At 44.7% G+C, this 27,994-nt stretch overlaps 1 protein-coding gene and 1 long non-coding RNA gene across 2 annotated transcripts in view; one reads left to right on the top strand and one right to left on the bottom strand.

Moving 5' to 3' along the window:
- Positions 1-15,027, bottom strand: part of CLNK (cytokine dependent hematopoietic cell linker) — a 162,698-nt gene extending 147,671 nt beyond the window's left edge. Inside the window, exons 1-2 of the mRNA XM_078446262.1 lie at positions 14,845-15,027; positions 932-984 (exon numbers count right to left, since the gene is read on the bottom strand). Coding sequence (XP_078302388.1) covers positions 932-942 — 11 coding nt within the window. The 5' untranslated portion in view covers positions 943-984; positions 14,845-15,027. The remainder of the gene's footprint in view (positions 1-931; positions 985-14,844) is intronic.
- Positions 1-27,795, top strand: LOC132692712 (uncharacterized). Its single transcript, XR_009616539.3, has 5 exons — positions 1-146; positions 20,089-20,215; positions 24,630-24,680; positions 25,692-25,916; positions 27,732-27,795. It is a non-coding gene; the product is annotated as an uncharacterized LOC132692712 (long non-coding RNA).
- The last annotated feature ends 199 nt before the right edge of the window (positions 27,796-27,994 follow it).

Here is a 27,994-nt window from a genome sequence, read left to right on the forward strand (position 1 = left end):
CTGCCTCCAGCACCCGCCTGTGAGACTCGGGCATCACCTGGTTACCCTGGGCTGTCCCCCAGGCTCCCCCTAAGACCAGGAATCCATCAGAAACCAGGCAGCCCCCCTTCTCGAGGCCGGATCCTGCTCTCTGGAGGGAAGGTCAGGTAAGTCCCCACGTGTCATACAGCCATAAAATGATGGGGCCAAAAAACAAGGGATTTTTACACCAGGTCTGCCTGACTCTGAAGCTCATGTTCTTACTTACACCGTGACGGGGAGGGTAAGTGTGCTACCTTTCCAACAGGCAAACTAAACCAAACAAATGGGTAGGTAGATGGATGTTAACATGAACACACCACATTCTCTCAATTTAAAAGTTTTGTTTCCTTGTTTCTCATTATAAATATTTCCTATGACTTGGAGGCCTGCATTGCTTTTTTGTTTTAACCAGAGTCCTAGACATCAAGAACGGGATGGATGTTGTGCTGAATCAGACACACATTAGGATATCCTAAACTGACCGCATCACCCTCCCCGGGCTGCTCCACGAACCCAGAATTGGACTCCAGGGTCTCTGCTGGGGCAGCACGCGTGGGAACCACTGTTGCTTCGGTTCTGCCTTCGGACACCGGGGTGTGAAACGATGGATGGTATTTCATGGTGCTCAGCGGGCGTTCTGGGGCTGGGGTATCCCGTCCCCGTCCCGGCCACACACCCATGCTGGGCGAGAACAAGCGGCCGGCCCGCAAAAACACTGTCCCGGTGGGAAATATGCTTCGCTGAGCACCGACGTGCACATCCTCGGCGCCCCCCGCCCCGTCTCTGGGGCTCGGCCCTGACGCTGGCAATGCCCTTCCTGGGGGGCACGCTGATGCCCTTCCTTGGCTTACATTCCGGTTCCCAGCGGGAGAGGGGAGACTGGGACTCAGAGTGACGCCCGGGTACTTACTGTCTGTTCATAGTTCTTGGTGCCTCACGAATAAGTGGGATCTTGAATTCAGCCTGTGGAAACAAAAAGTAAAACCCGTTACCGAGCCCGACACTTCGTGTTTTAATTCCGGCGAACATGCGCCTGTCGCTCCTCGTTAGAATGGGGTACAGGTGCCGGCTCAGAGGAAATGAAGGGAAGGGAATCAATCCGGGTTGATAATTGGTTTATTTCTGGAGCGGGTCGGGGGAGGGGCCGTTGCCCTGACAGGCTGTCCTCTTTCTGTCAGGATCCATCCCGTCTGCCCTGGGGAGCTGAGCACACACACCCCGAGCCTGGTTTTCCCTGGCGTGCAATTGTGTACTTCCCCTGGGCACCTGCTCGGCTGGCTCTGTGCAGGGCGCCCCTGCACGTGCAGGAGAAGGGGTGCTCTTCCTTTCCAAGTGTGGCTCTGCCATGAAATATTTATTGGAAGCGACATTTCTCTACCGCGTCACCTAGGACACAACCATTTTTTTTTTTTTTTTATTTGTGGCTTGTATTCACCCACACAGGAGAGATTATTAACTCCATTTCCCAAATACATTAGCAGCAGAGACCCTGGGAGTGTTCGGTAGGGGCTTCACGGCAATAATTACATTTCATCTACACAAAGACTCCGGGAGGTATGAAGGATATTGCCCCCCCGTACCAGTTGGGTTCTAGCAAGAAACGGATGGCACCATCAAATTGGTAACAGTTTAATAAACAGTTCAAAAGGTGTGGACGGGGCGTGGGGAATCCACAAAGGAAAGTGAAAGATGTAGGGGTGCCATTATCATGCTTGGGGGCTCAGGGGAGCCAAGGGTCACTGGGACCCAGACACGGGGCTGGTGGGAAGGGAACTGTGGCTCCCACAGTGCGAGGGACCCAGAGGGGGGATTTGGGTGGGTGCAGTAGAAATCCCCATCTCACACTTCTGGCCACAGTCTCATGTTGCTGCTTCCCATTGGCCAAACTCAACAGGAAGCCAAGGGTGGGGAGCCGTGGATGTGGTCTCTATCCATCAGCCTCCCGGGGATCCTTGTGAGTGGAGCAGGGTTGGGAATGGACTTCAGTGTTAAAAACAATGAGGCTCAGGGAGGTTAACTTATGTGCCCACGATCATCCGTCTGCCATAAAAGTGCACAGGACTCAAAAATGCCATTTCCTGGCCCGTCACCATATCACACCCCACTGAGCGTTATGCACTTCTAGATCATTCTGCCATCCGTCTGTCGTCGTTTAACCATCCATCTATCCATCTGCCATTTACTGAGAACTTAGTGCAAATGTTGTGCCCAGTAAGACACGGTCTCTGTTCTCAAGGCACTCCTAAAACTCAGTATAATATGGATTCTGCCTCTTTCCATGATGGCTGTTATCAAAGTGCTTTGTAAAACCAGATGCATAGAAAACAAAACAAAACAAATCCTCTGTGCTTTGGAGGCCAGGGAAACTTTATTTATTTTTATTTTTTAAAACTGTCTATTTATTTTTCAGAGAGTGAGAGAGACAGAGCGTGAGCCGGGGAGGGGCAGAGAGGGAGAGAAACACAGAATCTGAAGCAGGCTCCAGGCTCTGAGCTGTCAGCACAGAGCCCCACATGTAGCTTGAACCTGTGGACCGTGAGATCGTGACCTGAGCCAAAGTCAAACATCCTGAACCACCCAGGTGCTCCCCAGGGGAATCTTGATAAAGGAGGTAATATTTGAGGGGTGCCTGGGTGGCTCAGTGTTAAGCATCTGAGTCTTGGTTTCAGCTCAGGTCCTGATGTCACAGTTTGTGAGTTTGAGGCCCGCAGCAGGCTCTCCGCTGTCAGCACAGAGCTTGCTCTGGATGCTCTGTCTTCCTCTCTCTCTGCTCCTCCCCTGTGCTCTCTCTCTCTCTCTCTCTCAAAGATAAGTAAATAAGCATTTTTTTAAAAAAGGAGATAATACCGGAGCTGAGTCTTGCGGAGCACGTCTAGAACTTTCCAGAATTAGGAAGGGCGTGCTGGGAAAATTCAGTCTCGTGTGCAGAGAGGTGAAGGTGCTAGAATACGTAGGGTGGCCAGAGAGGCTTCGCACGGCTTGGTGGGGCCACAGGGCTCAGCAGCTTGGATGTCGGTGATACTGGGTTCTGGTTGTCGGGGACCGTGAATGACAGCGGATGGGCTCTGGACTGGAGCTGTGTGATCTGGGACCAGTAACGGCACGGAAGTTACCAAAGGGCCAGACTAAGCTCCAGGTGCTCAGACACCCTGTGTGTGACTTCACAGCTGCATCTAGTCTGTGAGTGACAGCAGGGAAAGGAGAGGCAGCTGCGAGGCTCTCGTTCGCAGACCGCCCTCTCTGGATGTGGTGTGGCATATCTAGTGCTCGGTCTCTTTGAAAGTTGTCTCCTCCATGGAGGTGGGGAAGAGGGCTTGAACCTTCGTCGGTATAACTCAAATAACCCCCCATCAAATAGTGGAAGAGTGCTACTCTAGATGTCAAAGAACACTGCTCGGTCCCTGCACTGTCATGAATTGTGTGACTTTTCAGGAGCACTTGGTGTCTCCTGATTTATAAATGCTAACTAATGCCCATAGTTTTCTCTTACTGTATTGTCGTGAGTATGAAATGAGTTGAAACGTCCATCTGTAAAACGTTATGGAAGCATGGACATTGCTTGTATAACAAAGTAAAGTCTGCAGGTTGCTTTGACATCAGCTGTGTTATATTTGGGGTTATATTGGCATCGATGGTTGGGTATTAATATTTAGAAGAATTAAATTATGTGATTATGGTCACGTGGGACACATTTGCACCGCCTTCCCCACTTTGGGACCACCCACCAGTTAAATGTGTTGCTTACACAGTCACTTCATTTCTTGGAAGGCATCGGTTAGCAGTGTTGAGATGGGATAAAGGAAGACAGTTTCCTTGAGGGGGTTCCTTCTGTGCCTGGCTGTTGGCCAGCTCTCAGGGACACAGTGAAGGAATCACAGGGTGCGGGACAGTCCCCTCCAAGGCTTACCGCCTTGGATCAGAGGTCTGGGGAGGTGGCCAGGGAAGCTGTTTTCCAGCTTCACCTGCCATCCACTGTGTGGCCTTGAACAAGGCATTTATTTATTTATTTATTTATTTATTTTAATATATGAAATTTATTGGCAAATTGGTTTCCATGCAACACCCAGTGCTCACCCCAACAGGTGCCCTCCTCAATGCCCATCCCCTCCCCACCCCCATCAACCCTCAGTTTGTTCTCAGTTTTCAAGAGTCTCTTATGGTTTGCCTCCCTCCCTCTTTCTTTTTTTTCCTCCCCCTCCCCCATGGTCTTCTGTTAAGTTTCTCAGGATCCGCATAAGAGTGAAAACATACGGTATCTGCCTTTCTCTGTATGACTTATTTCACTTAGCATAACACTTAATAAGGGTTCAGAAAAGCAGGTTTTGAGAGATGTGAACAATCTGTTGTACAAAAAGAATTTTAAGCGGTCCTGAAGGGAGTCCAAACTTTCTGGCATTTAAAAAGCAAACTTTGGGGTCTTAGCGAGTCACAGCAGAGTCTGAGCCAACCAGGCAGTGGCGTCAGCATGACATATTAGATGGCACTCCACAAAGCAAAGAGCTCTTCGCTTTCTTCAGGGTGTCTAACACCCGTCGGAGAAGGCTGTGGTTCTAACTGATCTCGGTCCCTTAATAAAGGATGTGGTGAGAATGAGGTATGGTGAGTCAGATGCAAAGAATTTCATGTCCATCGGTTTTAGGAAGGTAATATATTATAAAAAAGACAAGGCCCTTCCCTTCCTGACAGGCGTGTTTTCGGAAGGAATGTAATGAACATCGAAAGCCCTGATATGTGTCCCTGCCCTGCCACGGTAGCCCCGTATGATCTGGATTCTCAGCCTTATTTTATACGAAACCAAACGGACATTCACAGACAGTAAGTAGCGTGCCCTATGTTGCACGCACAATAAGCGGGTATTGCAAACCACTGCCCTCGATGCTTTTTAGTTTTCTGTGGGGACAATAATCTCCTTGCTCTGAGCCTCAGTTTGTTTATCCACAAAGTGGGGGTGACACAACAGCTATGGTAGGGCTCTTGGGAGCACAGGACATCTAAGATGTGGAAAGATAGTGATTGCCGTTAACTCAAACTTTAAGATTAAATGTCCTGTATGACTTTTATTTATTTATTTATTTTTGTTTTGTTTTTGTTTTTTTTTGAATGTTCAGTTTTGAGAGAGAGAGAGACAGAGTGCGAGCGGGGGGAGGGGCAGAGAGAGAGGGAGACACAGAATCCGAAGCAGGTTCTAGGCTCCGAGCTGTCAGCACAGAGCCTGACGTGGGGCTTGAGCTCAAGAACCATGAGATCATGACTCGAGCCGAAGTTGGACGCTCAATCGACTGAGCCACCCAGGCGCCCCAAATTTTTAAAGTTTACTTATTTATTTTGAGAAAGACAGATACAGCATGAGTTGGCGAGGGGCAGAGACAGAGAGAGGGAGAGAGAGATGGGGAGTGTCAGAGAGAACCCCAGGCAGGCTCCACGCTGCCAACGCAGAGCCCAATGCATGGGTAGGACCCACGAAGCCATGAGATCATGACCTGAGCCGAAATCAAGAGCGGGACGCTGTACCCACCGAGCCACTCAGGCGCCCCTAAATGTCCTGTATGACTTAGGTTTTAGTTTCCAGGAATGAGAAGCTCTTCCCTGCTGTTCACGATGACCAGGGGGGTAGGGACGGGTTCTCACATCTGTCTGCCCTTCAGGACTACCTGGGGAGCTTTAACAAATACTAATGCTCCAGAAAGTTTGATCTAGCTGTTCTGGGGTGGAGCCCAAGTATTGATAGTTTAAGAATGCCCCAGGGATTTTAAGGGGCAGGGAGGCGAAGGAAGTGGACACGAGAGCCACTCTGTCCCCTTCTCCACTCTGTCCGCCCCCCGGTGCCACTCACTGGTGTCTTCCCGTTCCCGGGGGGAAGTACCACACTTCCATCTACCTTGCTGTCCCGGGCTCATCGTAAACGGAAACGCAGGCACACCGCTGCTCAGAAAGAAGACTTAATCTGCTTAGAGTCGTTTCTGAGTTAATTTTCAGGGAACCGTGTAGAGAAAACCCACCACGTCCAAACACGGATGCCACAGATCTGAGCGGGGAAGGCTTCCAATCTCACCAGGCAGCGTTCCTCTCTCAGGTCTTATTTATAAGCAACGAGTGAGTCAAAATCCAGGCGCACACAGCTGTTGTTCGGGGTGGAATTTGTTCATGTATCCTGCGAACATTTTTTGAGGTTCCGCTATGCGCCGGGCACCGTCCAGATACTAGTAATTGGAGACCACAGAGCAAGGTCCTGCCTCATAACCCTGGCCTGTGTTCTCCATGATGCTGTAAGCAACTGTACAGAGTGAAATTAAATATGTCTCTGTAAATAATAGAGGAACGTAAGCCGGTGTTGGAACGCACGGGAAGGCGTGCCCAGAGGGGTCCACGCAGCTCCCTTGGAGGTCAGCAGAAGATTTCCTTACCCTCTACTGCTCCTTACAGGTAGCCCTGACCCCTACTTGGTGCCTGATGATGGAAGGATGGGCTTCAGGGCCTAGGGACTGTCCAAGATAAAAGGGCATCATGGATGATTGCTTTTCTTGCTTTCACTCAGCAACATGGAGAGGCTGCCGTGGCCAGCCAGAGAGAGAATACCATGTATTTGTACCCTTACTTTTCATAGGAATCATTCATTTCAGTTTCTCTTCCTCATTAGCCACAGAAGCAAAGCCTAAGCATGGCTTCCGTGATCAGAGAGAAGTGATGTTCTGGTGCCATCAGTCAGTCACAGCAGGGCACCTAGTGCAAATGTCACTAATATGTCCAGAGCCGGGTCGGTGGTGGGGATCCTGGCAGAAGCAAGTGGGGGTCTCCAGAAGAGACCATACTCTGCCTGCAGGGCCCACAGTCAGGGAAGGACCGAGTAGGAGATCTTGGGGCCCTGGGGAGTCACAGGGAGAGACCACCTCTTTTCATGATGACTGTTTATTTCTTCAACAAGGAGAGATATCAACTACATTGGATGCCAATGCAAATCTAATCCTAAATGCCAACCTGGGCACTATAACTGCCTATGTACCAGCTTTCAAAGCCTAGGCAAAAGAAACAAAATACACTCTTAATTAATTTTGGCTTAGAATTCTGTGCTTTCATTTCAGGGATAGAGTTCTCATGGGATTTACAGATACCTAAGACTTTGGAGATCTTTGGGGTCCAGAAGGAAGCCCAGTTTGAAAAACACTGCTCTACCCTATGATGCCTCCCATTAAAACGTAATCCACTGCTCTCAAGGTATAAAGAGGGCCTTGCCAAAGAGAGGTGCACAGTGTGGCTGGGGTCCTGGGAGTAGAGGAATCCCTGACCTAACCATCCTTTTTGACCAAATAACCCCACAGTTTTGGAGGGGATGGTCCCAATTATTATATTTGGTTATCTTACTAAGTACTTTGTGCACTGAAAAGCATTCTTTTTGTTTGTTTTAAAAATGTTTATTTATTTATTTTGAGAAAGAGAGAGACACACAGACACAGAGCAGGGGATGGACACACACACACACACACACACACACACACAGAGACAGAACCCTAAGCAGTCACTACTCTATCAGCATGGAGCCAGAAGTGGGGCTCGATCTCATGAATCCTGAGATCATGACCTGAGTCGAAATCAAGAGTAAGACACTTAACATACTGAGCCTCCCAGGCACCCCTGAAAAGAATTTTTCTTTTTAAGTAATGGATTTGATGGTTAAAACACATAAATATTTCAGAAAACTAAAATAAAGGAAGCAAGGTCCTATAGATAGGAGGGTGCATAAGATTTCCAAGGAACATACATTAGATCTGGGCTTTAAAACCGGTATGGCTGCTTCTGAGCTGGAAACCCGCCTGGGGTCTCAGTGAATGTGTTAGGAAGAAAAGACTTGTTTTATAAATGGATTGGATTTTGGTGCGGATCTTAATCCAAAAATAATTAATACCCTTATGGTATCATAAGCAGTTTACACAATTGAAAATATGTAAAGCAACAAATCACGTTTCCTTGTTATCCTGGAGAAATCTTGTTCTCCACTGGGAATTCGCTGGTGCTACCAAACCAAGCTTGCAAAGAGCCATGTTATCATAAATATTTCTGCTGCATTTCACCTGATCCAAAATTAATATTTTATGAAGGAAAAACAATGCTTTTATAGTGAGGAATCTTTTGTTTTGTTTTTTTGTTTTTTGGGGTTTTTTTTTTTGCTCTTAAATATTTCTCATTTATTCCTGGAAGATACGGCTTATAAAAATGCTAGCCTCTTTATTTCAAAGTTTAAGAAACAGCATTCTCGTAATGACTGTGCACGTGAGCAGAGCTAGAGGAAATGGCTGAAAGCAAACCATGAGGAGAATATTAGAGAAAGTCAAGAAGGTACGACATAGCTCCGCGGCTAAGACTGGGTCAAGGCTGGAGGGGAGGGTCAAAATGAAGGCTTGATTCTTTTTCTCATTAAAACACAAAAACAGGAGAAGTCATACAACACACATCTGATTCTCTATACCGTCATATCCAACAGATCCAAAATGGTGGATGTTACTTGGAGTCGAGGGAGGGAAGGAGGGAATACTGGGTGTGTATTTGGGGAAAAGGTCCAGGGAATGTGTGTGTGTGTGTGTGTGTGTGTGTGTGCGCATGTGTGTGCATACGTGTCTGTGTGTGGGCACACCTGCACATGCTTTGAATAAATGTGTTGAAAATCTGATTTCTCAGACTCAGATGTTTATTAATTCGGTCACAACTATATGCAATTTTCTTCTATTTTCACATAAAAAATGAGAAAGTGACATCTTTGAGATGCTCAGACTTAGAGGAAGCTGTATGCTGATTGGATTTCTATTTCTGTACCCTGGTCAGAGCAATCAGCTACATTTAATTAAGTATAACATTTAATTTTATTGGATTTCCAACAAATGGAAGCCTTTGGAGTCAAATGGATTGTTAGTATAGATTTTTTTTGAGGAATATGGGAAACTGCTTTCCTAGTTTTTCTGCTATTAAGTATGGGCATATTTTTAAAAAAGATTTTGCAACTGTCTTGGTAACAAGTAACTTCCCTTAAGTATCTCAAGGCAATGTGCATGTGAATCCATTTTTTATTTTAAATGATCTTGAAAACACCCTTAATGATCTGATGCAATCTATAGACTTTGGAACTTATTCCTCCTGGTGCATTTTGTTTTTAAAAGCCATATTCTTTTCTCTTTTGCAGAAAGGGTTACTTTCCTTCCATGGTAAGCTTTTTCTTTTTCTCCCCTTTTTTCCATGTTATAGTAAATAGTCTCTTTATCCTTTTTCTCTTTTGCTCCTGTTGTTTTATCATATCCCATTTCTTCCTTCTGTTCTCCCTTCCTTCCTTTTCCTCCATTCCTCTTCTCCTTCTCTCCATCATTCCTTCTTCTTGCTTTCTTATCATTGAAATTGTTTCACTGCTCAGATAAAACTAGACTGTAGCAAAACTAAAATGTAGATGATCAGGAGTCTCATTAGATGTTTCCTTACCATTTTTTAAAAAGGCTTGCCTGTTTGCCTCACCCCATTTTCATTTGGCTCTCATAAATCATGGCAGAATTTCACTGATTGGGGCCAATACTGCCAGACCCCTGTCTGTCTATCTATCTATCTATCTATCCATCCATCTATTTATCTGTCCATCCATCTGTCATCATCTGCCACAATTTATAGGCTGGCCTTGGGGTGGAGATAAGCCTGGTGACCCACCTCCCCCATGGACATCTAAAGACTGCTGGTGAAAGCACTGTCATTCTTGAAATAGTCATTTATTAAGCACCCACTATATGCTGGTTGTTTTATGATGAGCTGTTTCACAGTAAGGTAGGTCTCAAAGAAGTTTGAGAGCATCTTTAAATCCAAAGATGGGGCATGAAAAGCCAGGTAATCTAATAGAGACTGGACTGAGAGTAATATAATCTATAACAACAACAATGACAGCAGCAGCAATAATAGTAATGCCATCTGCTGAATTCCAGAACCCTATGTAGGACACCCTGTTTACTTGAGATTCCCTCATACAGCAACAATCCAAATGACCCAGATTTTTCAATATTGAGCAATCCTGTCATTTTGTTCAGCAAGACTTCTCTTGAGCCAAATCTGTCTAGTGAACAAATGCACAGTATGGATTCAGATGAGGTCATTGCTTTCTAACTTCAAGTGCATTTAGGACTTAACTCCTGAATTGAGCTTCCTGCGTATAGTTAACTCTTTCTTTGCCCTTTCTTTTATTCAGGATCACTCACCTGGCAAATCTCTAAGCCCGGGTGTGCTGAACTATACGGTGTGCCATGTGACTTGAGTCTGTTTCTCCAGCTCCCCCAAAAGGGGATATAAACACTGCCTGCCCTTTACTCATAGGATAGGTTTGAAGACCAAGTGGGATGGTGGAAGTGAAAATACTTTGTCAACTATAAGCAGTTATGCAGTATAGTTCAACAGGCAACTGTTGAGCATTTTCTAAGTGTCAGTACCGTGAAGGACACTGAAGATTTGAAACTGGCAAGGACAGTGTTCTAAAAGAATTTCTATCATTTTTCATTAAGTCTTAATATTTTCAGAGGATCAGTACATTTGGGGAGTTGTAAGATACTACCAAGGCTCTGATAGATGAATGATTAAAATAAATAGGAAAATGATGAGATTAGCCTCCTGGAGAAATCACCTTAAAATAGGACTTTAGGTCAAGACTCTTTTTTTTTTTTTTTTTAATGTGTATTTATTCTTGAGAGAGAAAGAGAGAGTACGAGCAGTGGAGGGTCAGGGAGAGGGAGACGCAGAATCCAGTGTCGGCTCAGTGTAGGCTGAGCTGTCAGCACAGAACCTAATGCGTGGCTCGAACTTGTGAACCACGAAACCATGACCTGAGCCAAAGTGGGATGCTTGACTGACTGAGACACCCAGATGTCCAGGTCAAGACTCTTAAAATGCAGGAAAAAAAAAAGCCCAAAGAATCTAATCAACGTTTGCCTGAATAGCAAATAAACTCACGATAACTGAACTAAAAATGATTTTATAGCCACTATCCTTTACTTGGCGCTTAATAATTGCCATGCAGCATAATACATAATTTTTATACACTGCGTCTCATTTCTCCCCATAAATCCAAAAGGTGGGTATTGCAATTCCATTTTATAAAGGATAACTAGAGGCCCTGAGAGGTTAAATAATGCTAAAATCATTCTGCTAGGAAGTGACAGTCTGAATCCAAACACCGGCTATTTATTTCTCAAAGAGTGGGTGGGGTGGTGTAGTGAGTAGAGCTTGAGAAGAGAAGTAGGAGTTTGGGGTAGGGAAGTGTTCTTACGGGGAATATCCAGAGAAGTAGAGCTGGTCAGGAGATCCCCAGCCATGCCCAGGAGTAAGGGGAAACCGACCTATGAACATCCATAGGTAGACATGGGGCAGACTAGCTTCCGGTTTCTATGAAGACATCAGACCATCCATAGCTCAGTGAATTGAACGACCATGATGACCCAGTTCTGACTTTGTTTTCAGGAGGCTGCCTCCTGGCAGTAATTTGGTTTCCTGCATAGATTTGCCTACTGGAAAGGAACTTATAACCCAAGTACACTTTTAACACTTGAGCAGAGTCACAAAAGACAGAGGTATGGGCCAGAATGCCAGAGACAACACCCTGAGTCTCATCAACTTTGGATACCTTGGATGGAATCTGCAAAGCTGATGACTAAATTTGGGTCCACAGGGACTCTTAGAGGTTGGGCCTGGGCTATTAACCACCCCTCATATTTATCTCACACTAAATTCAACAGAGAACCCACCACCATGGAAGGCTGTGCCTTGAAACGCATGGATATTGAATTTCCAGATCTTTTGGATCCTCTTAGTTTATATAGCAAACAGCAGTGCACCACGGACTTCCCTTTCTAATGCTTGGGTTTTTGGGAGTCTCTCGATTAGCATCACCAATGAAATAAAATAACCAAACTCATACACCTGTTTTGCTATTGCTTGTGGTACATCTGGGAGTCCTAACATGTTATTGGTTAGTTTGAAGGAAAGTGATGCTGTAATCATAACCCTGAATACATCCATCAGAGCACTGATGAAGCATCGTGCACAGAGCAGGAGCTTGGGACTCAGGGAGACCTGGGTCCCACTTCTGACTTTCCCTCTTATTCACTGTGTAAAATGGACAATGTAGGGAATCGCTGTGAACCTCAGCATTCTCTTGTACCAAATAAGAATAAATATACTCACTAAAAAAAAAAAAGAGTGAACCATGATGATGATTCCCAATGTATTCTGTCCACAAAAGTAACAAATGAAACAAAACGCAAAAAGGATATTCCCATAATGACTTTTTTTCCACTGTTCTGTTTTTCATGGTAATTTTTCTTTCTTAAGTTACTGATATTGAACTTATTTAACTGGATCTTTCTCAGACTTATTGATAATTCACTTCACGATATCACTGGAGATTTTGTTTCAATCTGTAAAAATAAATCTAATTTAGACTCGAATAGTTATCTCTGTTTAAAGATGTAGCCCCTTTGAGCATTGCATCTTTCTCATGCTAGAATGGGTAGACATAGCCTGGAGGAACTCTCCAGAACTCAGGTCTTGGTGGACCTTGGCAGTTGTCTGCACTAGTGCATATAACTGCTTTTTAAAAATTATTATTGAAGTATAGTCGACATATGAACATGACTATTTTATGTAGTGGTTTTCAGCAAAAAGATCCTTCTATCTAGCTCTGCTACTGACTGTGTGACCTTGGCAATGACACTGCCCAGCCACCACTTGTCCATTCCCTGAATATCATCTCTGTGTCAGATGCTGTAGGTACATCTGCTCTCATCTTCACAGCAACACACAAAGTGTATCATTTTACCCACTTTCAAATTACAAGACGCCAACAACATCTAACTGAAGCTCGGAGAAGCTAAGCCACTTACCCAAAGACACAGAAGTCACACATCACATTCGTACACAGCTTTGACTGACTTCAAAGTTCCTTCTCTTTCTCTTGCACAAATGACCTGAAGTCGCCTCCTCTACTTCGTTGAGGCTGCTTGCACAGGCCATGAAACTGTGGTATATTACTATTCTCTAATGAGATTATTAAAATAAAACATTCGTAAATTTATCTGTATTCAAAATTTCATGGCATGTTTTAGGAATGAGGCCAGCACTGATCTGGGGTGAAGAAAGTAATGGTGAGCGAGCCGACCTTTATTGAGTGCATACCAAGTGTTAAATATGTACCACGTTTCATTTAACGTAAATATTATATTATCGAGGCTAAGTAGTTGTCTGTGCAAGTGCTACGTGATGCTGCTCCAACGTAAAGATGTGGGAACCGAGGATCGGAGGAGATAAAGTAACATGTCTGGTCCAAGTGGCAGAGTTTGGATCTCGACCAACTTGTCAGATGTGAAACCCCACAGTCTTTCCAGGACAGCACCTGACTCAAGGCAAAGTGAGCTAGAAATAGGGTCTCCTGATGTGAAGGCCAGCGCTGGCCAGATGGTACAGAAAAGAATAATCTTTGGTTTTAGAATGGTCTTGTTCGGGGAGTCATGTGCAAGGGCTCCTTGGAGAGAAAAAAGAGAAATACGGCCCATAGAGGGCCGGTGTCTAACACCGCTCCAGGAATGGCTGCAAGATGAACTCTGGGAAGCTGCCAGGAAATACTGTTCCTCTCGGTCAGCTCAGGTGCAATCAGGGTACTTTTGAATTCTGTTAGGACATCAGTGGCTGGATGACTTTGAACATTTACTTGGACCACTTGAGTTCCCCTATAAACCAGGGAAAATACTACCCAACTATGAGGATCAGGCGAGTTAATGCACATAGACTGGCCGTCGAGAGATAGAGCTGTAAATGCCAGTTGCCTTTCCTGTTTCTCCGGGGGCATGTTTTATCTTCAGTTTCTCAGAGGCTTTCTGAAGTTTTGTCATTTCTCTGGCAGACCTCCAACTGGCCTGTCCTACCACTGCCTTCCTAGGTTTTGAAATAACCATTCCCTGTGGTTTGAGGGGCGCCCCGGGAGTCCAAGGGAGCGATAGCACCGAGGGGTATGCTACAAGAGACACAAAGGGTATGCTCAGATAAGTAACATTGGCACACAAGAAAAACATCAGTGTCGATAAATTTCCTCCATGACCATAGCTTGTAAAGCAGACAGACATTGATGACCCTTAACTCCCTTTTCTCTGTCACTTATTTATGTTTTGGCTCTTCTTTCCAAGAAAAGCCTGGCAGAGATGCCTCCCCAGCACCTTGGAGGGTGAGGATTGTACCCACCTTCACTCTTATTCTTGTGCTTCTCATCCCTGTGAGCGGAAGGACGGTTGGCATGATTCCAAAGTCACACCAAACCGGAAAGGAAACGATTTCAATTTAGAACATTAAATAAATATATATATATATATATATATATATATATATATATATATATCCACAGGGGCTCCAGGAGTTAAGTTAACTTCTACTTTCAATGACCTACTTTGAATTGAGGCTGCCTTTCTAGGGGGCTGTCCTAATGAAGGTCAGCCAAGAAAGCCAGCAACCAGCCCGGCCTTTGGATTTTAGGAGCAAACAGTCAGGGGGTCCGAGCTCCGGGATGAGAAGATTGAAAACATCTAGTCTTTTAATTTTTAATGGGTAGGTATCTTGATTCTTTCTTCCAGCAGAATGAAGAGATCTTTAGAAACTGAGTTAAGGGAGCTGGCTTTCTTTATGCCGCTCGATGCTTTATAGAAGGCCCAGCATTCAATGTTACAAAAACTTTTTTTTTTTTTTTTGGCGTGGTGTCTCAGCTCTTTCCTAACGATCATTTATGCCAGTGAGATGCCCATTCAGAGGGAGCTGGCCTACTTAGTTTACCTGAAGAGTGCGGCCGTGCACAAGGTCCCGTGCTGAGATGCTGGTCTCCTGCGAGGGGTTCCCGAGGCGGCATTGCAGAGACGTCTGACAGCTGGTAATCCGTAAGGCAGTGGGGTGAACTGTTCTCAACGCTAAGCAGTGTCCTTCAGCAGAAAGCCCCTGCTAGGTCCGTTTGAGGTTGTGTTTCCTGTGAAATGCAGCCACAGACTAGGGTGGTGGGACCTGTGTGTGGGTAGGACTTCCTCTTCGGTCAAAGTGCAGTATGTGAAGGTCTCTCAACCCAAAAGGATGTCCTTAAAGATACACGGAGTCCCTTCACAATTACCAGAATACACCTACATGGATTGCTGAGCAACACTCGAGCATAAAAGGTGGGTTTTGCCAGTCTTGTTTCACATGCACACTGATTAACTTGTGACCTCATGTTGCAGAGGCTTCCTGAGGCCACTCGAGACATGCGGACCGGATCCGTCAGGTGCTATGGTGAGAACACGGGTCTGGCATGAGAAATGCCTAGCTGCTTCTTCTTAACTGTGTGATCTCAGACAAGTTTCAGTTTCTCAACTGGCTTCCATTCCTGCGATTGAGGGACAATAATATTTATATTTTAGAGCTGTCCCAAGAAATGAGCAAAATAATGCAAATAAAGACCTGTAGCGAAATTTGGGGAACATATTTGGCGCTCAGCATATTTAATTTCCCTCTGCCTTGCTTCTGGTTCATTTAAGCGGAGAGTAAGTCGTTGCAAATGCCTGGTGTAATCTGGCTCTCGCCATTTGACCCTCTGGTTTTATATGCATCGATATTGAATTCCACAATAAATCCCAAGATCATTTAAAATAAATTCACAGGTGGAAGTTTATCTTTTCTTGGGTAGATAAATCTGGTGTTGACCTAACTTATACCCTCAAGGTAACACTAAAGTAGGTACTCATTAAATGTTGGATATGTGCCAAGAACTGTGCTGACCAATTTGCAGGCATTATCTTACTAAATCTTACTGATAATCTTGGGAGGAAAAGGCACCTAAACCCATGTTGTAATTGTCAGAACTGAAGCCTACGAAAATCCAAGACGTTTACCCACGTTATCAATTAGCTTTTGATGCACCAGGGACTTAAAACAGTAGCCATTTTATTTAGCTCACTATTGTGCGGCTCACTCGGGCTCAAATGAGCCCAGAGCTCATTTGCTCTGGGCCTGTGTTGGTTTCCTGGGGCTGCCGTAGCAAAGTTCTACCGAATCGGTGGTTAAAGCAACACAACCGTGTTGTCTGCTTCTCAGTTCTAGAGGCCGGAAGTCTGAATCCAGGTGTCCACAGGATTGGTTCCTTCTGAAGCTGTGAAATAAGGCCTATTCCAGGCCTCTGTTTTTGGCTTGTAGATGGAGGTGTTCATCTTCGCATTGTGTTCTTCCCATGCCTGTGTCCACATTTCCCCTTCTTATAAGGATACCAGTCACATAGGAGTAGAGCCCACCCTAATGACCTCATTTTAGCTTGACTACTTTTTGAGGACCCTGTCTCCAAGTCAGGTCACATTCTGAGGCACTAGAGGATAGGATTTGAACATATGAATTTGACTGTGGGGGGCACAATTTAACCCACAGCAGGACTTGATCATCTGGTCTCTACTTGTTGGCTGGCATGCAGCTGGAGGACTTGGGCTCCTTACCTTCATGTTTCCGTTGGTTGGCAGGAAGTTAGCCAGGTGCCCCAGTTCTCCTCCAAGTGGCTTCTCACCATCCAGCAGGCTAGCCCAGGCTCATTGATATGGTAGCCTCAGGGTTCCGAGTGCAACAGAGAGGGAAAGTCTCAGGCTCAAGTCTTTTCAAAGTCTCTGCTTGCATCCTGTTTGCCATGGTCCCCTTGGCCAAAGTAAATCACAAGATCAAGTCCAGAATGAACGTGGGAGAACATCACCCAAGGGGTAGATACAGGGAGCTACCCTGGCCGCCTTTGGGAAAAAAAATCTAATGCTCATGTTGGAATCTAGTTAGTAGTTGGACTACAACAGGATTGTAAGTCTTGATGATATGAAAAGTCCCTCCTTACACATTCACCCCCATGTTTATAACAGCACTATCAACAATAGCCAAAGTATGGAAAGAGCCCCAATGTCCATTGATGGATGAATGGACAAAGAAGATGGGGTATATATACATACAATGGAGTATCACTCGGCAATCAAAAAGAATGAAATCTTGCCATTTGTGATGTGGATGGAATTGAAGGGTATTATGGTAAGTGAAATTAGAGAAAGACAAATATCACACGACTTCACTCATATGAGGACTTTAAGAGACAAACAGATGAATGTAAGGGAAGGGAAACAAAAATAATACAAAAACAGGGAGGGAGACAAAGCATAAGAGACTTATAAATATGGAGAACAAACAGGGTTACTGGAGGGGTGGTGGGAGGGGGGATGGGCCAAATGGGTCAGGGGCACTAAGGAATCTACTCCTGAAATCATTGTTGTACTATATGCTAACTAATTTGGATGTAAATTATTAAAAAAAAAAAAAAGTCCCTCCTTTTTACCAAAGAAGAATTGAAGACAGTTTGGTATAGTAGAGAGTTGTTAATAGTGTAGGTGGCTTTTATTCTACTCTGGGGACTCAGGGAAGACTCCCTTTGGGACGGGGTGATATTAAGGTCTTTAATGATGAGCTGGAATTTGCTAGAACTAAAGAGGGGAAAGGGGGGAGGGAGAGCAAGGGAAGGAAAGAAAGAAGGAGAAAAAGAAAAGAAGGGAGGGAGGAAGAATGAAAGAAGTAAGGAACGGAGCAGAAAGAAAGAAGGAGGGAGCAAAAGTCAAGGAGAGCATTCAGGGCCAAAGTGATTGTTTGTCTAAATGCCTGGGTGGAAGGGACAGCATCTGTAGCTCATTGGTGGAATGTGAAAAAGCAGAGGTGACTGAAAGGCAGAACAACAGGGCGAATGTGGCACAGAAACAGCCCGAGAGACTGGCTGCGTTCTCTGAGTCTGAGCCAGCCACCCACAGGCTCCCACTCATGTCTTCCCTCTTTCTTGCTGTCCATTCTACATTCCTCAGCTGGAGGACCCCCTGATAGTCATCTTTGATTTGGGTGACAATTCATTCTGTGTTAGTTGCTTCATGAGTTCTTATCTCTTGCCCACCACATTCCATACCCCACCTGCATAGTTTTTGGGGTCCATGGACCCTGCGTCACACTAGGGGGTATTGGGAAATCCTAGAGGAGTTTGGGTTTTAGTGGCCAGATCAAAAGTCATGAGATTCATCACTGAGAGTCTACCTGGATTTGGGCAAAAGACTTGGCCGTTCTGTCTCATATGTAAATTGGGGATGATGATATTTACTGTGAGCATTACATTACTTACTTCCTGCAAAGTGTCTCGTACTATGCCTGGCATCTAATTAGTATCAGTCCCTTGGTTTTCCCTGGGGCCCTCTTACAGTGCCACTACAGCATAATATGAGGCCACCAGAAATAGTACCTGGTGGATAGGTAAGTGAACCACCCCACCTATGAACAAAGGATGCAGGCTATGTGCCGAGTTGCCTGTGGGTCCGAATGGGACATTTCCGTCAATGCTTGACACAGTGAGTTTGTTGAGATTTCACTCTCTGGCTAGTCCAGTCAGGGTATGGAGACCTTGGGTAGATTGTGTGGAAGAATTACAGGAAAAACCACCCCCCCCAAAACCCCCCCACAAAAAACCAGAAAGCAAGACTTTTAAGACCTAATTATGTTCAAGTAGGACCACGGTTCCTGGGATGGAGGGAAAGAAAGCTTTTATTGGCTGTTGCAGGCCCTGCTGGGAGGCAGACTGCAAGACTGTCAGGCTTTGGAGTTACTCTGGCTTTGTTCAAATCCCTCCTGGCTCCACTAATTGAATTACTTTCAGCAAGTTATGTAACTTAACTGATTTCTCTCGTTGCTCACCCTTAAAAAAATGGAGCATGATACGCGTAACCTCATGGCATTTTCAGTGCATGAAATGATAAGTTTATCACATAAATATAGGTAGAAGAGAAGGTGTAACCACATGTCAACCACCTGGAACCCATTCAAACAGTTCACTAGATATTTTTTCAACTTCTATGAATTTAATGCACATAAGGAGAAATGGAAATTTGTATCTATACTTTAAAAAATTATTTTCTGATTTAGAAAAATGTTATTTTGGAACAATTATAGACTCACAAGCAATTGCCAAAATCACGTAGAGAGATCCCACGGAGTACCCATTACTCGCTTTTCCCCAGAGAAACTGGCTTCTTGTGAATAAACATTCCACACAGAAACAGGCTTAATTCTCAATTCGCTTTTCTCTAAAGTGGAGACAATGTGTTGGAGAGGCAAAAACAAAAACAAAAACAAAAACAAAAAATCATAAAGCCTGGCCTAACCACTTTCCTGCTGTTCTTGCTCTCTCGTTGGTTTTCTTTTGCAATTTTGTGAACAAAATAATTTCATTGGAATGCAAGCTGGTGCAGCTACTCTGGAAAACAGTATGGAGGTTCCTCAAAAAGCTAAAAATAGAACTACCTTACGACCCAGCAATTGCAATACTAGGTATTTATCCAAGGGATACAGGTGTGCTGTTCCGAAGGGACACATGCACACCCATGTTTATAGCAGCACTATCAACAATAGCCAAAGTGTGGAAAGAGCCCAAATGTCCATTGATGGATGAATGGATAGAGAAGATGTGGTATATATATACACACACACACACACACACACACACACACACACACACACAATGGAGTATTACTCAGCAATCAAAAAGAATGAAATCTTGCCTTTCACAACTATGTGGATGGAACTGGAGGGTATTATGCTAAGTGAAATTAGTCAGAGAAAGACAAAAATCGTATGACTTCAATCATATGAGGACTTTAAGAGACAAAACAGATGAACGTAAGGGGAGGGAAACAAAAATAATATAAAAACAGGGAGGGGGACAAAAGACAAAAGACTCATAAATATGGAGAACAAACTGAAGGTTACAGGAAGGGTAGTGGGAGGGGGGATGGGCTAAATGGGTAAGGACAACTAAGGAATCTACTCCTGAAATCATCGTTGCACTATATGCTAACTAATTTGGATGTAAGTTTTAAAAAATAAAAAAATAAATAAAAAAAAATAACCTCAGGTGGTTAAGAAAAATTGCTGGTCCTGGGTAAGCATCCTAAACATCCTGGTGTTTGGTGTTTTTTTCTTCCTTTTGTGGGTGGTGACTGCCAAGTTCAGACTCCTGTCACACCGCTGGTCTCAGGATCGTGTCAAGGCCTGACGTCAACCCTGAAAGCTGTATGTGCAGCTTGCACATACACATATAAGCCCCCAAACACAAGAGGGACTGTTCTACACGATCATGGTAGGTGTGTTTGTTTTATAAATTCCTAGTTGAGGGTACTGTCTCCTGTAACGGATCAAAATCCATGTACTTTTTATAAGTTGTATGAGAGCTCCTGTGTGAGAACCTAGGTTAATTGGCACCAGCATTTATGGGTTTTTTTTTTTTTTTAGCTTCACACCTGTTTATGTCAGGGCCTCAGGAAGTTTGATTCCAGGACCCCTGAATGGGGCTCACCTCATGCTAATTGCCTTACATCCTACATCCTATCTCCTCCAGGAACATTATGAGCCTCTCAGTTAGCTGTGGTCTCTCTCACATGCCTCACTAGCACTCTGGAAAGGGGAATCTTGGTGTGAGCATGAGTTGAGTTCTGTGCTGGGTCTCAGATGTGCTCCATATCAACTGGGTCTATGCCCTCAGCCGGGCAATTTTCACGACTGCTGAGAAGTAGCTCCCTAGGGAGAACCCAACATATAAACAGAGTGGATATTCAAGCTCCTCTGGTGTCTGGGGAACTGTAGCAGGTGGGCTTGTTCCCATAGAAGGTCCATTCTCTCCAGAAAGGACCTTCAGAAGTCCCTGGCTTCCTAATAACATCCTATAGCAAGGCAAACCCCAATGTAGGTAGACCCAGAGCTCAGTGTAAGAGATCACGGGCCAGAGGTGAAAGGCCATTGTAAACATAACAAGGTTTCTGACCTTTCTGGATTATTTTCCAGCCGAGTTTTGTTGCATTCACAGCATGGAAGTGACAACTAAATTCAGAAAGAGCTTTTGCCTTAAATCTCTGCTTTCACAGAAATGCTAGGTGGTTTATCAATTAATGAATATCCATTAAATATAAATTCGGTGCTTAGTTCACACTACTTTTCTCCCAGAAGAGCCTCATGGGACTAACATTAAGACCTCCTTGTTCTAGGCACTTTGCATAAATGCATAATTTAATTATCACTATAATGCCTCCATGTTGGCATCATTGTTACTGTTACCCACGTGAAAAAGCAGAGTCTCAGCACCACCAAGTTCTCATCACACTGGTGATAGAGTCATTTGTCCCCACTGTCTCCATAAATTCCCTCCCTGCTTTGGCATCATGAGGACTCCACAATGCTGGTGTGTCTGTCCTGCCAAGGCTATGGGAACAAGAAATGGCAGAGGCTACGGTACCTGGAGAAATGCCAGTGAGAAAGGAATATGTAAGAGAAAGTGCAGCACATTGAGGGAATGATACAGGCTAGCAGGACGGAGAGTGGCCTGGGATGGATGGGGTAGGGTGTTTCTTCATATAAGGCAGTGTGAGGTTGAGTCTCTGCAGAAGTGACATTTGAGCTGAGGCCTGAGTGAAGAAAAGGACCCAATTAGATGCAGCTCTTGAGGGAAGGGATTTCTGAGTAGAGGTGATCCCATGAGAGGTTGTTAAGGAAATGATGAGCTTTTGGGGGTGAGCTTCATATGTCTTATTAAATCACAAATTCCTTGAGGGGGGCCATTGTTGCTTCTCATCTTGGAACCCTTGACAACACCAAGAACCCACTGTGTATACGTATCACCCAGCAGTTGGGTGAATGGAATTGGCTGTAGACTACACCTCTCATTTTCAAATGATAAAGTGGAGGGAGCCTGACCAACCACCAAGGCGAGTCAGGGGAAGAATGAAGACAATGGCACCCATTTCAGCCTCTCAGCTAAATCTCTTTAAAGACTGGCAAGGCTATGCCTCTAATGCTACATTTAAATGGCAGCCACAGTCAGCCATTTATCTTGAGCAGACACTTGTTTAGACAAATCTGGTGAGGAGTGTGACATCATCCACACACATGCAAATCTGCCATGGGTTGTTTGCCAAACACTTTTGCCGGAGGTTAAAACACTGTGGTATTTTTAAACCATGCAGGCAAAATCACTCCCTCTCCACGCAGGAGTTGAACCATTGCCAGCGTTGCTAAATTGGCAGGGCAAAGGGCCCCACACCATCTGTCCTCACATTGGCTGAATTTAGGTCTTGAAGTGAGAATCGGATTAAGAAAAAAGAAAACGGCATGAACATCACGGAGGAATCTTGATAGGTTTCTCTTGACACATGGGATGAGCCATCAGTAGGGGAAGCAGTGGAACAAGGTAGGACTAAAAAGAGAGGAAGGAGGCCATGCCTAACACCAAAAATGGAGTCGGACCTTTGGCTTTTAAGTGGAGACAGGGCTTTTAACCTCTCATATGTGCACACACTCTCTCTCTCTCTGACTTTTTCCTTTTTTAATTTTTCTTTTTAGGAGGAAGGAGAAGGAAAGTAAAATTGCTTTTCTGTCTTTAAAGCAAATAGGAAAAACCATAGCTGGTATAAGTAGAGTAACTACACTTTTCAGACTCTTTCCCTGAACTTTGCTTTCTTCATTGGCCTCTCAGTCTATAATGCATCTATCACTCATAATTTTTATTTTTGGGACTCATAGCAGTGAAGTTACAAGTCTTGACTGGATCCTGCAGCTGGGAAACCACTGGACAAGGAGAAACTTTCCCTAGCCAATAGCTTTCCTTTTTTTTTTTTTTTTTAAAGGAGGAAACAGAGGCTCAGTGAAGTTAAAAGTAAGGACTGAGTTCACGGTTAGCACTTGTGAAGCTGGCAGTTCTGTGGCTTGGATTTGAAGGCTGGCACTCTTCATATAGTCCATGATGTTATCCCTGTGCCAGGAGCCTTCTTCTATGGCTCTGGGGTTTTCTAAGAGACAGTGGGAGCATGGTTCCTTAATGATCACACATTAAAACTCCTAAAGGTATTTATAGCGGCCAGAGGAAGACTAGTGTCTGTTAATTCGGGATGCTGTAATGAAGTGCCATAGACTAGGGAGCTTATTGACAATGGAAACTTGTTCTTCATAGTTTTAGAGGCTGGAAGTCCTAGCTCAGGGTGTCAGCACGGGTAGGTTCTGGTGAGAGCCCTCTTCCGGTTGTAGGCTGCCAACTTCCAGTTGTATCCTCAAAGCGGAGAGAGGGGGCAAGTGACTAGTCTAGTGACTGGTAAGAGAGCACTAATGCATTCCTGGGGCTCCCCACCTGCATGACCTCATCTCATCATCGTCACCTCTCAAAGGTGCAACCTGCTTGCACCATTGCATTGAGGGGTGGGATTTCAACATATGAATTTTGAGGGGATGTAAACATTCAGTCCAGAACAACTACAATCCTAAGAAGAAGGTTGTAAAAATGAAAGAGGTGAAAGAGAACAAGGAAAAGTTTTTTGAAATACATGCTCCATGGGGTGAGGCTTGTCCCTGTTGGAATCTATCATGTGGAGCATCCCTGGGCATGGAGTTGTACTCAATGAATATTAACAAAGGAATGATACCACCTCGTTGGGGCCTGGACTTTAATCTGTGTTGTTCATGCTCTGTTCTGGCACCTGGGACGGGACGTATTCAACCTTGCAGATTAGCAGATGGAAAAGAGAAAAGAAAGGGTTAAATAGGCTTTTCAATTGATGCCAAATAACTTGAATACTGAACCTCCGTAGGGTTAGTATGAGGTCTTAGATGAAGGCATGGTCCCTGTTCTGAACAATTGCCCAATATGGATTGAATATATTCTAATAAATTAATGAGGAGACAGGGTTTTCATTATAGGCCTGTGAGTGTATGTGTAATAGAATTTCAACTGGGAAGTAGAACCCATTCTGGGGCGTCAGGGAAGCTGTTGGAACAGTTTGTGAGACGGCCACTCTATTTGGTTCTTTTTGAGCCTGGTCTCTCATAGCAACAGGTGTGACAGGGAGGAGAATGTGTAAGAAGCAATGTGATGGTGATTCTGATGGTGTTGATGGGAGACAAAGCTCAGGAGTAAAAGTGAGGTGTGATTAAAGAGTGAAGTTGTTCAGCGATGTTTTGATTTTAGAGCCTGTTTTGGGTTGAACTGTGTCCCCCTAGAGACGTGTTGAAATTATAACCCAAGCACATCAGAATGCAAGTTTTTTTTTCAAGAAATGGGGTCTTTGCAGATGTAACCAATTTAAGATGAGGTGGTTTGGGTGGCCCAAGCCAAGGTGGTGGGGGTTCTTGTAACAAGAGGAGAGACACACAGAAAAGAGAATACCCTGTGAAGACACAGCCATGCACGGGGAGAAGATGGCCACGTGAAGATGAGAGCAGAGATCTGACTGATGCGACCATGAGCCAAGGAATCCCTGGGCTGGTAGAAGCTGGCAGAGGCAAGGAAGGATCCTGTGCTATAGATTTTTTTTTTAATATGAAATTTATTGTCAAATTGGTTTCCATGCAACACCCAGTGCTCATCCCAACAGGTGCCCTCCTCCATACCCATCACCCACTTTCCCCTCTCCCCCACCCCCCACCCACCCTCAGTTTGTTCTCAGTTTTTAAGAGTCTCTTATGTTTTAGCTCCCTCCCTCTCTAACCTCTTTTTTGTTTTTTTTTTCTTTGAGGGCGCACAGTCCTGCTGACACATTGATGGAGGACAGCCGGCCTCCAGAACCGTAAGAGAAGACGTTTCTGTGGTTTTAAGCCACCTAGTTTTTGGCACGTTACAGCAGCCCTCAGAAACTAACACAGAGACTTAACATTTATAACTTTGAAACACCATTATTTTGGAAATTTCTATAGAAAAACAATTTTCCTACTGTAAGACCGAGTTCCAAACCCCTTTTTATCCTCGTTGAAACAAAGTTTTCATAATATGGTTTTCTTTCTTTCTTTTTAATGTTTATTTACTTTTGAAAGAGACAGAGCATGTGTGAGGGAGGGGCAGAGAGAGAGAGCGAGGGAGACAGAGAATCCGAAGCAGGCTCCAGGTTCTGAGCTGTTAGCACAGAGCCCGACGCAGGGCTCGAACTCATGAACCGTGAGATCATGACCTGAGCTGAAGTTGAACGCTTAATTGACTGAGCCACTCAGGTGCTCCCATAATGTGATTTTAAATAAATTATCTGATGGAACTGGAGAGTATTATGATAAGTGACATAAGTCAGGCAGAGAAAGACAGCTACCATATGTTTTCACTCATATGTGGATCCTGAGAAACTTAACAGAAGACCAGGGGGAGGGGAAGGGGGGAAAAAGTTACAGAGAGGGAGGGAGGCAAACCATAAGAGACTCTTAAATACTGAGAACAAATTGAGGGTTGATGGGGGGTGAGGGAGAGAAGAAAGTGGGTGATGGGCATGGAGGAGGGCACCTGTTGGGATGAGCACTGGGTGTTGTATGGAAACCAATTTGACAACAAATTATATAATAAATAAGTAAATAAAGAAATGATCTGAGGTTTTTCAGGAATACAAATATGATAGGCCATTTTCATGTGTTGTAGAGAGAGAGAAACCATGGCTTTAAATGTTGGTGGTCCACGATCTTATGACCAGCAGCTATAATTTCTCTTTAGTTAGCCTTTGAGATAATGTATTCAACTCTTCTTGGCCTTCCAACAGAAAGACTGCCCGGTCTTCATAACATGGTGTACCAGCTCCTTCAGCCTTTGCTCTTGGTTACAGGGGATGTGGGGAAACCATCCCGGAGTCATCTTCCAGGACCCTACAATTGCTACATCAGCCTTTCGAAGAGCACAAGCACCGACAGCATAAACACAGTGCAATAAACCTTCTTTTGCTGACCGTGCGAGATTGCCAAAGTCCATTGGATTTTTATCCAAGCAGGTGGGACCGAGTGCGGGCCTTCAGCCTACATTCACACTGCTGGTCTGCACCTTGGAGAAGAAGGTAAGGAATAAATTCACTCACACTGTTTGGATACCTGTATAGTCCCAGGTACTATGCTCATGTTGAATTGGGTAAGCACTTGCACTGTTTCTCAAGGTGGGCATCACCCCTGTTTTATTTTTTTTTAATGTTATTATTTAAAAATTTTTTAATATTTATTTATTTTTGAGAGAGAGAGAGAGAGAGAGCACAAACAGGGGAGGGGCACAAAGGATCTGAAGTGGGCTCTGTGCCGACAGCAACAAGCCCGACGTGGGGCTCAAACTCACAAACTGCGAGACCATGACCTGAGCCCAAGTCAGACGCTCAACTGACTGAGCCACCCAGGTTCCCCATCACCCCCATTTTATTTTATTTTTTATTTTATTTTTTTTTATCACCCCCATTTTAAAAAGAAGGAGATTGAATCTCTGAGAGTTTCAGTATTACAAAACCAGAAAGCAGATGGGTCCAGGCTTGACCTAACTCACACCCAGCCAACCCCAAACCGTTCCTTGCTCTGCTTTTCCTCCCAGACTAAACTACACGTCCTGTTCCCTGCCTACCTCTCTTTGTACGCATACCGGCTCTGTGGGGCCTTCTGGATCTTATTGTGACAGAGGTAGGAGGTAAAAGGGGGCAATAAAGCCCTCTCCCCAAGTCACATTCTCAAGGCTCTTTTCCTTCTTCCTCCAAGCCTGGTCCAGGGCCACTTTCCAGGCATGTGGTTCTCCAGTCCATCTTGTCCAAAGTGGAGATGAGTGTGGTGAGGAGAGAAGAGGGGAGTTTTCAGCTCAGCATTTCATTTAATAGCTCATACGGAGCTCAGTTCTCTTAGTTATCTTTGAGGACTCCATTTTGTCCTAGTCCATTGACTTTGTCCTCCAAGTAGGTGGAGTAAGGTGGAAGTTGACCCCAGACTCTGTATTGGATGGTTTTTATGTGCCACCACAGGTCCTTTAGGCCATCTGTCAGGACCCAACTCTGGCTACAGTCACATTCTACCTGAGCTTCATCGGCCACCTCTACTGCACTTACTCTATGTCTACTTCGTGATCTGCCAACACGTAACCTGATATTCACCCCTTGAGCCTCTCACCTCCAATTCTGAGCACCTCACTTGCCTCTGAAGCATGTGGTACTGCAGTACTCACTTGAGCCTATGCAGAACCCAAATGGAAGCACAAGAGAGTTAAATCCCATTGGGAATATTGGGAAATATAAGCTGGCAGATAAGCTTTTCCCTTTCATGCCCCTCCAGAGGACTGTCAAAGGCTCAATAGTTTTTGAGGACCTTAGGAAGATAGCACCGTGTGATAGTGGGATGGAACACTTACTTGGGCATGGTACAAAATGCTGAGCCAGCTCAGTGCCATCATATCACATTGGGTCTCCTTCCTAACCTCATGTTCCCATTTGCCTTCCTCCCAGTTTCCCTAAGATCAAATTTTCTAGTAATGCTTTAAACTCTGTTTTTCTGGGGGAGCCAGGTTAAGACAAGTTTCTCCCATGGTTAGTTTTATAGGATTTTCTCTGAATCACCTGGGACACTTGTTAAAAATACAGATTCCAGGGACCCATTCCAGACCTATGATTAAAATCTCTGGGTTTTAGATCTAGTGCTGTGCATTCCAAAAAGGTTCCGCTGGTGATTCTCATGCACATGACAGTCTCAGAACTGTGATGTTCCAGTGTTCCAGTCTAGGGTAAAATGAGGAAGAAGGATGGGGTATGTGCCCTCAACATCTTATTTGCTTGGAACAACTAAGAAATGTACAGCTATGGCTTGCAAACCCACCTCTCGTCTTCCAAACTATGATACATTTCCTGCCACAGGTGAACAATTCCAGACACACGTGACTACAAAAGAAATCTTAAAGCCCATTCAAGAAAGGTCAGGTATGTACCTGAAGTCACCAGAGGCTACCACATAGGTTCAGGGCAGTAATCTCAGTGACATTGGATTGGCCTTGTGCCTGATTCCATCCCAAAGTTACCCATGAGGAATTGCTGTGTCTTACTATGATTTAACATCTAAAATCTGGGGAGGTGGAGGTTTGGGCAAAACTAAGACCATCTTCTAAAGGTCCGCACAACTG

This window comes from Panthera onca, chromosome B1 (genome assembly GCF_046562875.1).
Source record: "Panthera onca isolate mPanOnc1 chromosome B1, mPanOnc1 haplotype 2, whole genome shotgun sequence".
Classification (NCBI taxonomy): domain Eukaryota; kingdom Metazoa; phylum Chordata; class Mammalia; order Carnivora; family Felidae; genus Panthera; species Panthera onca.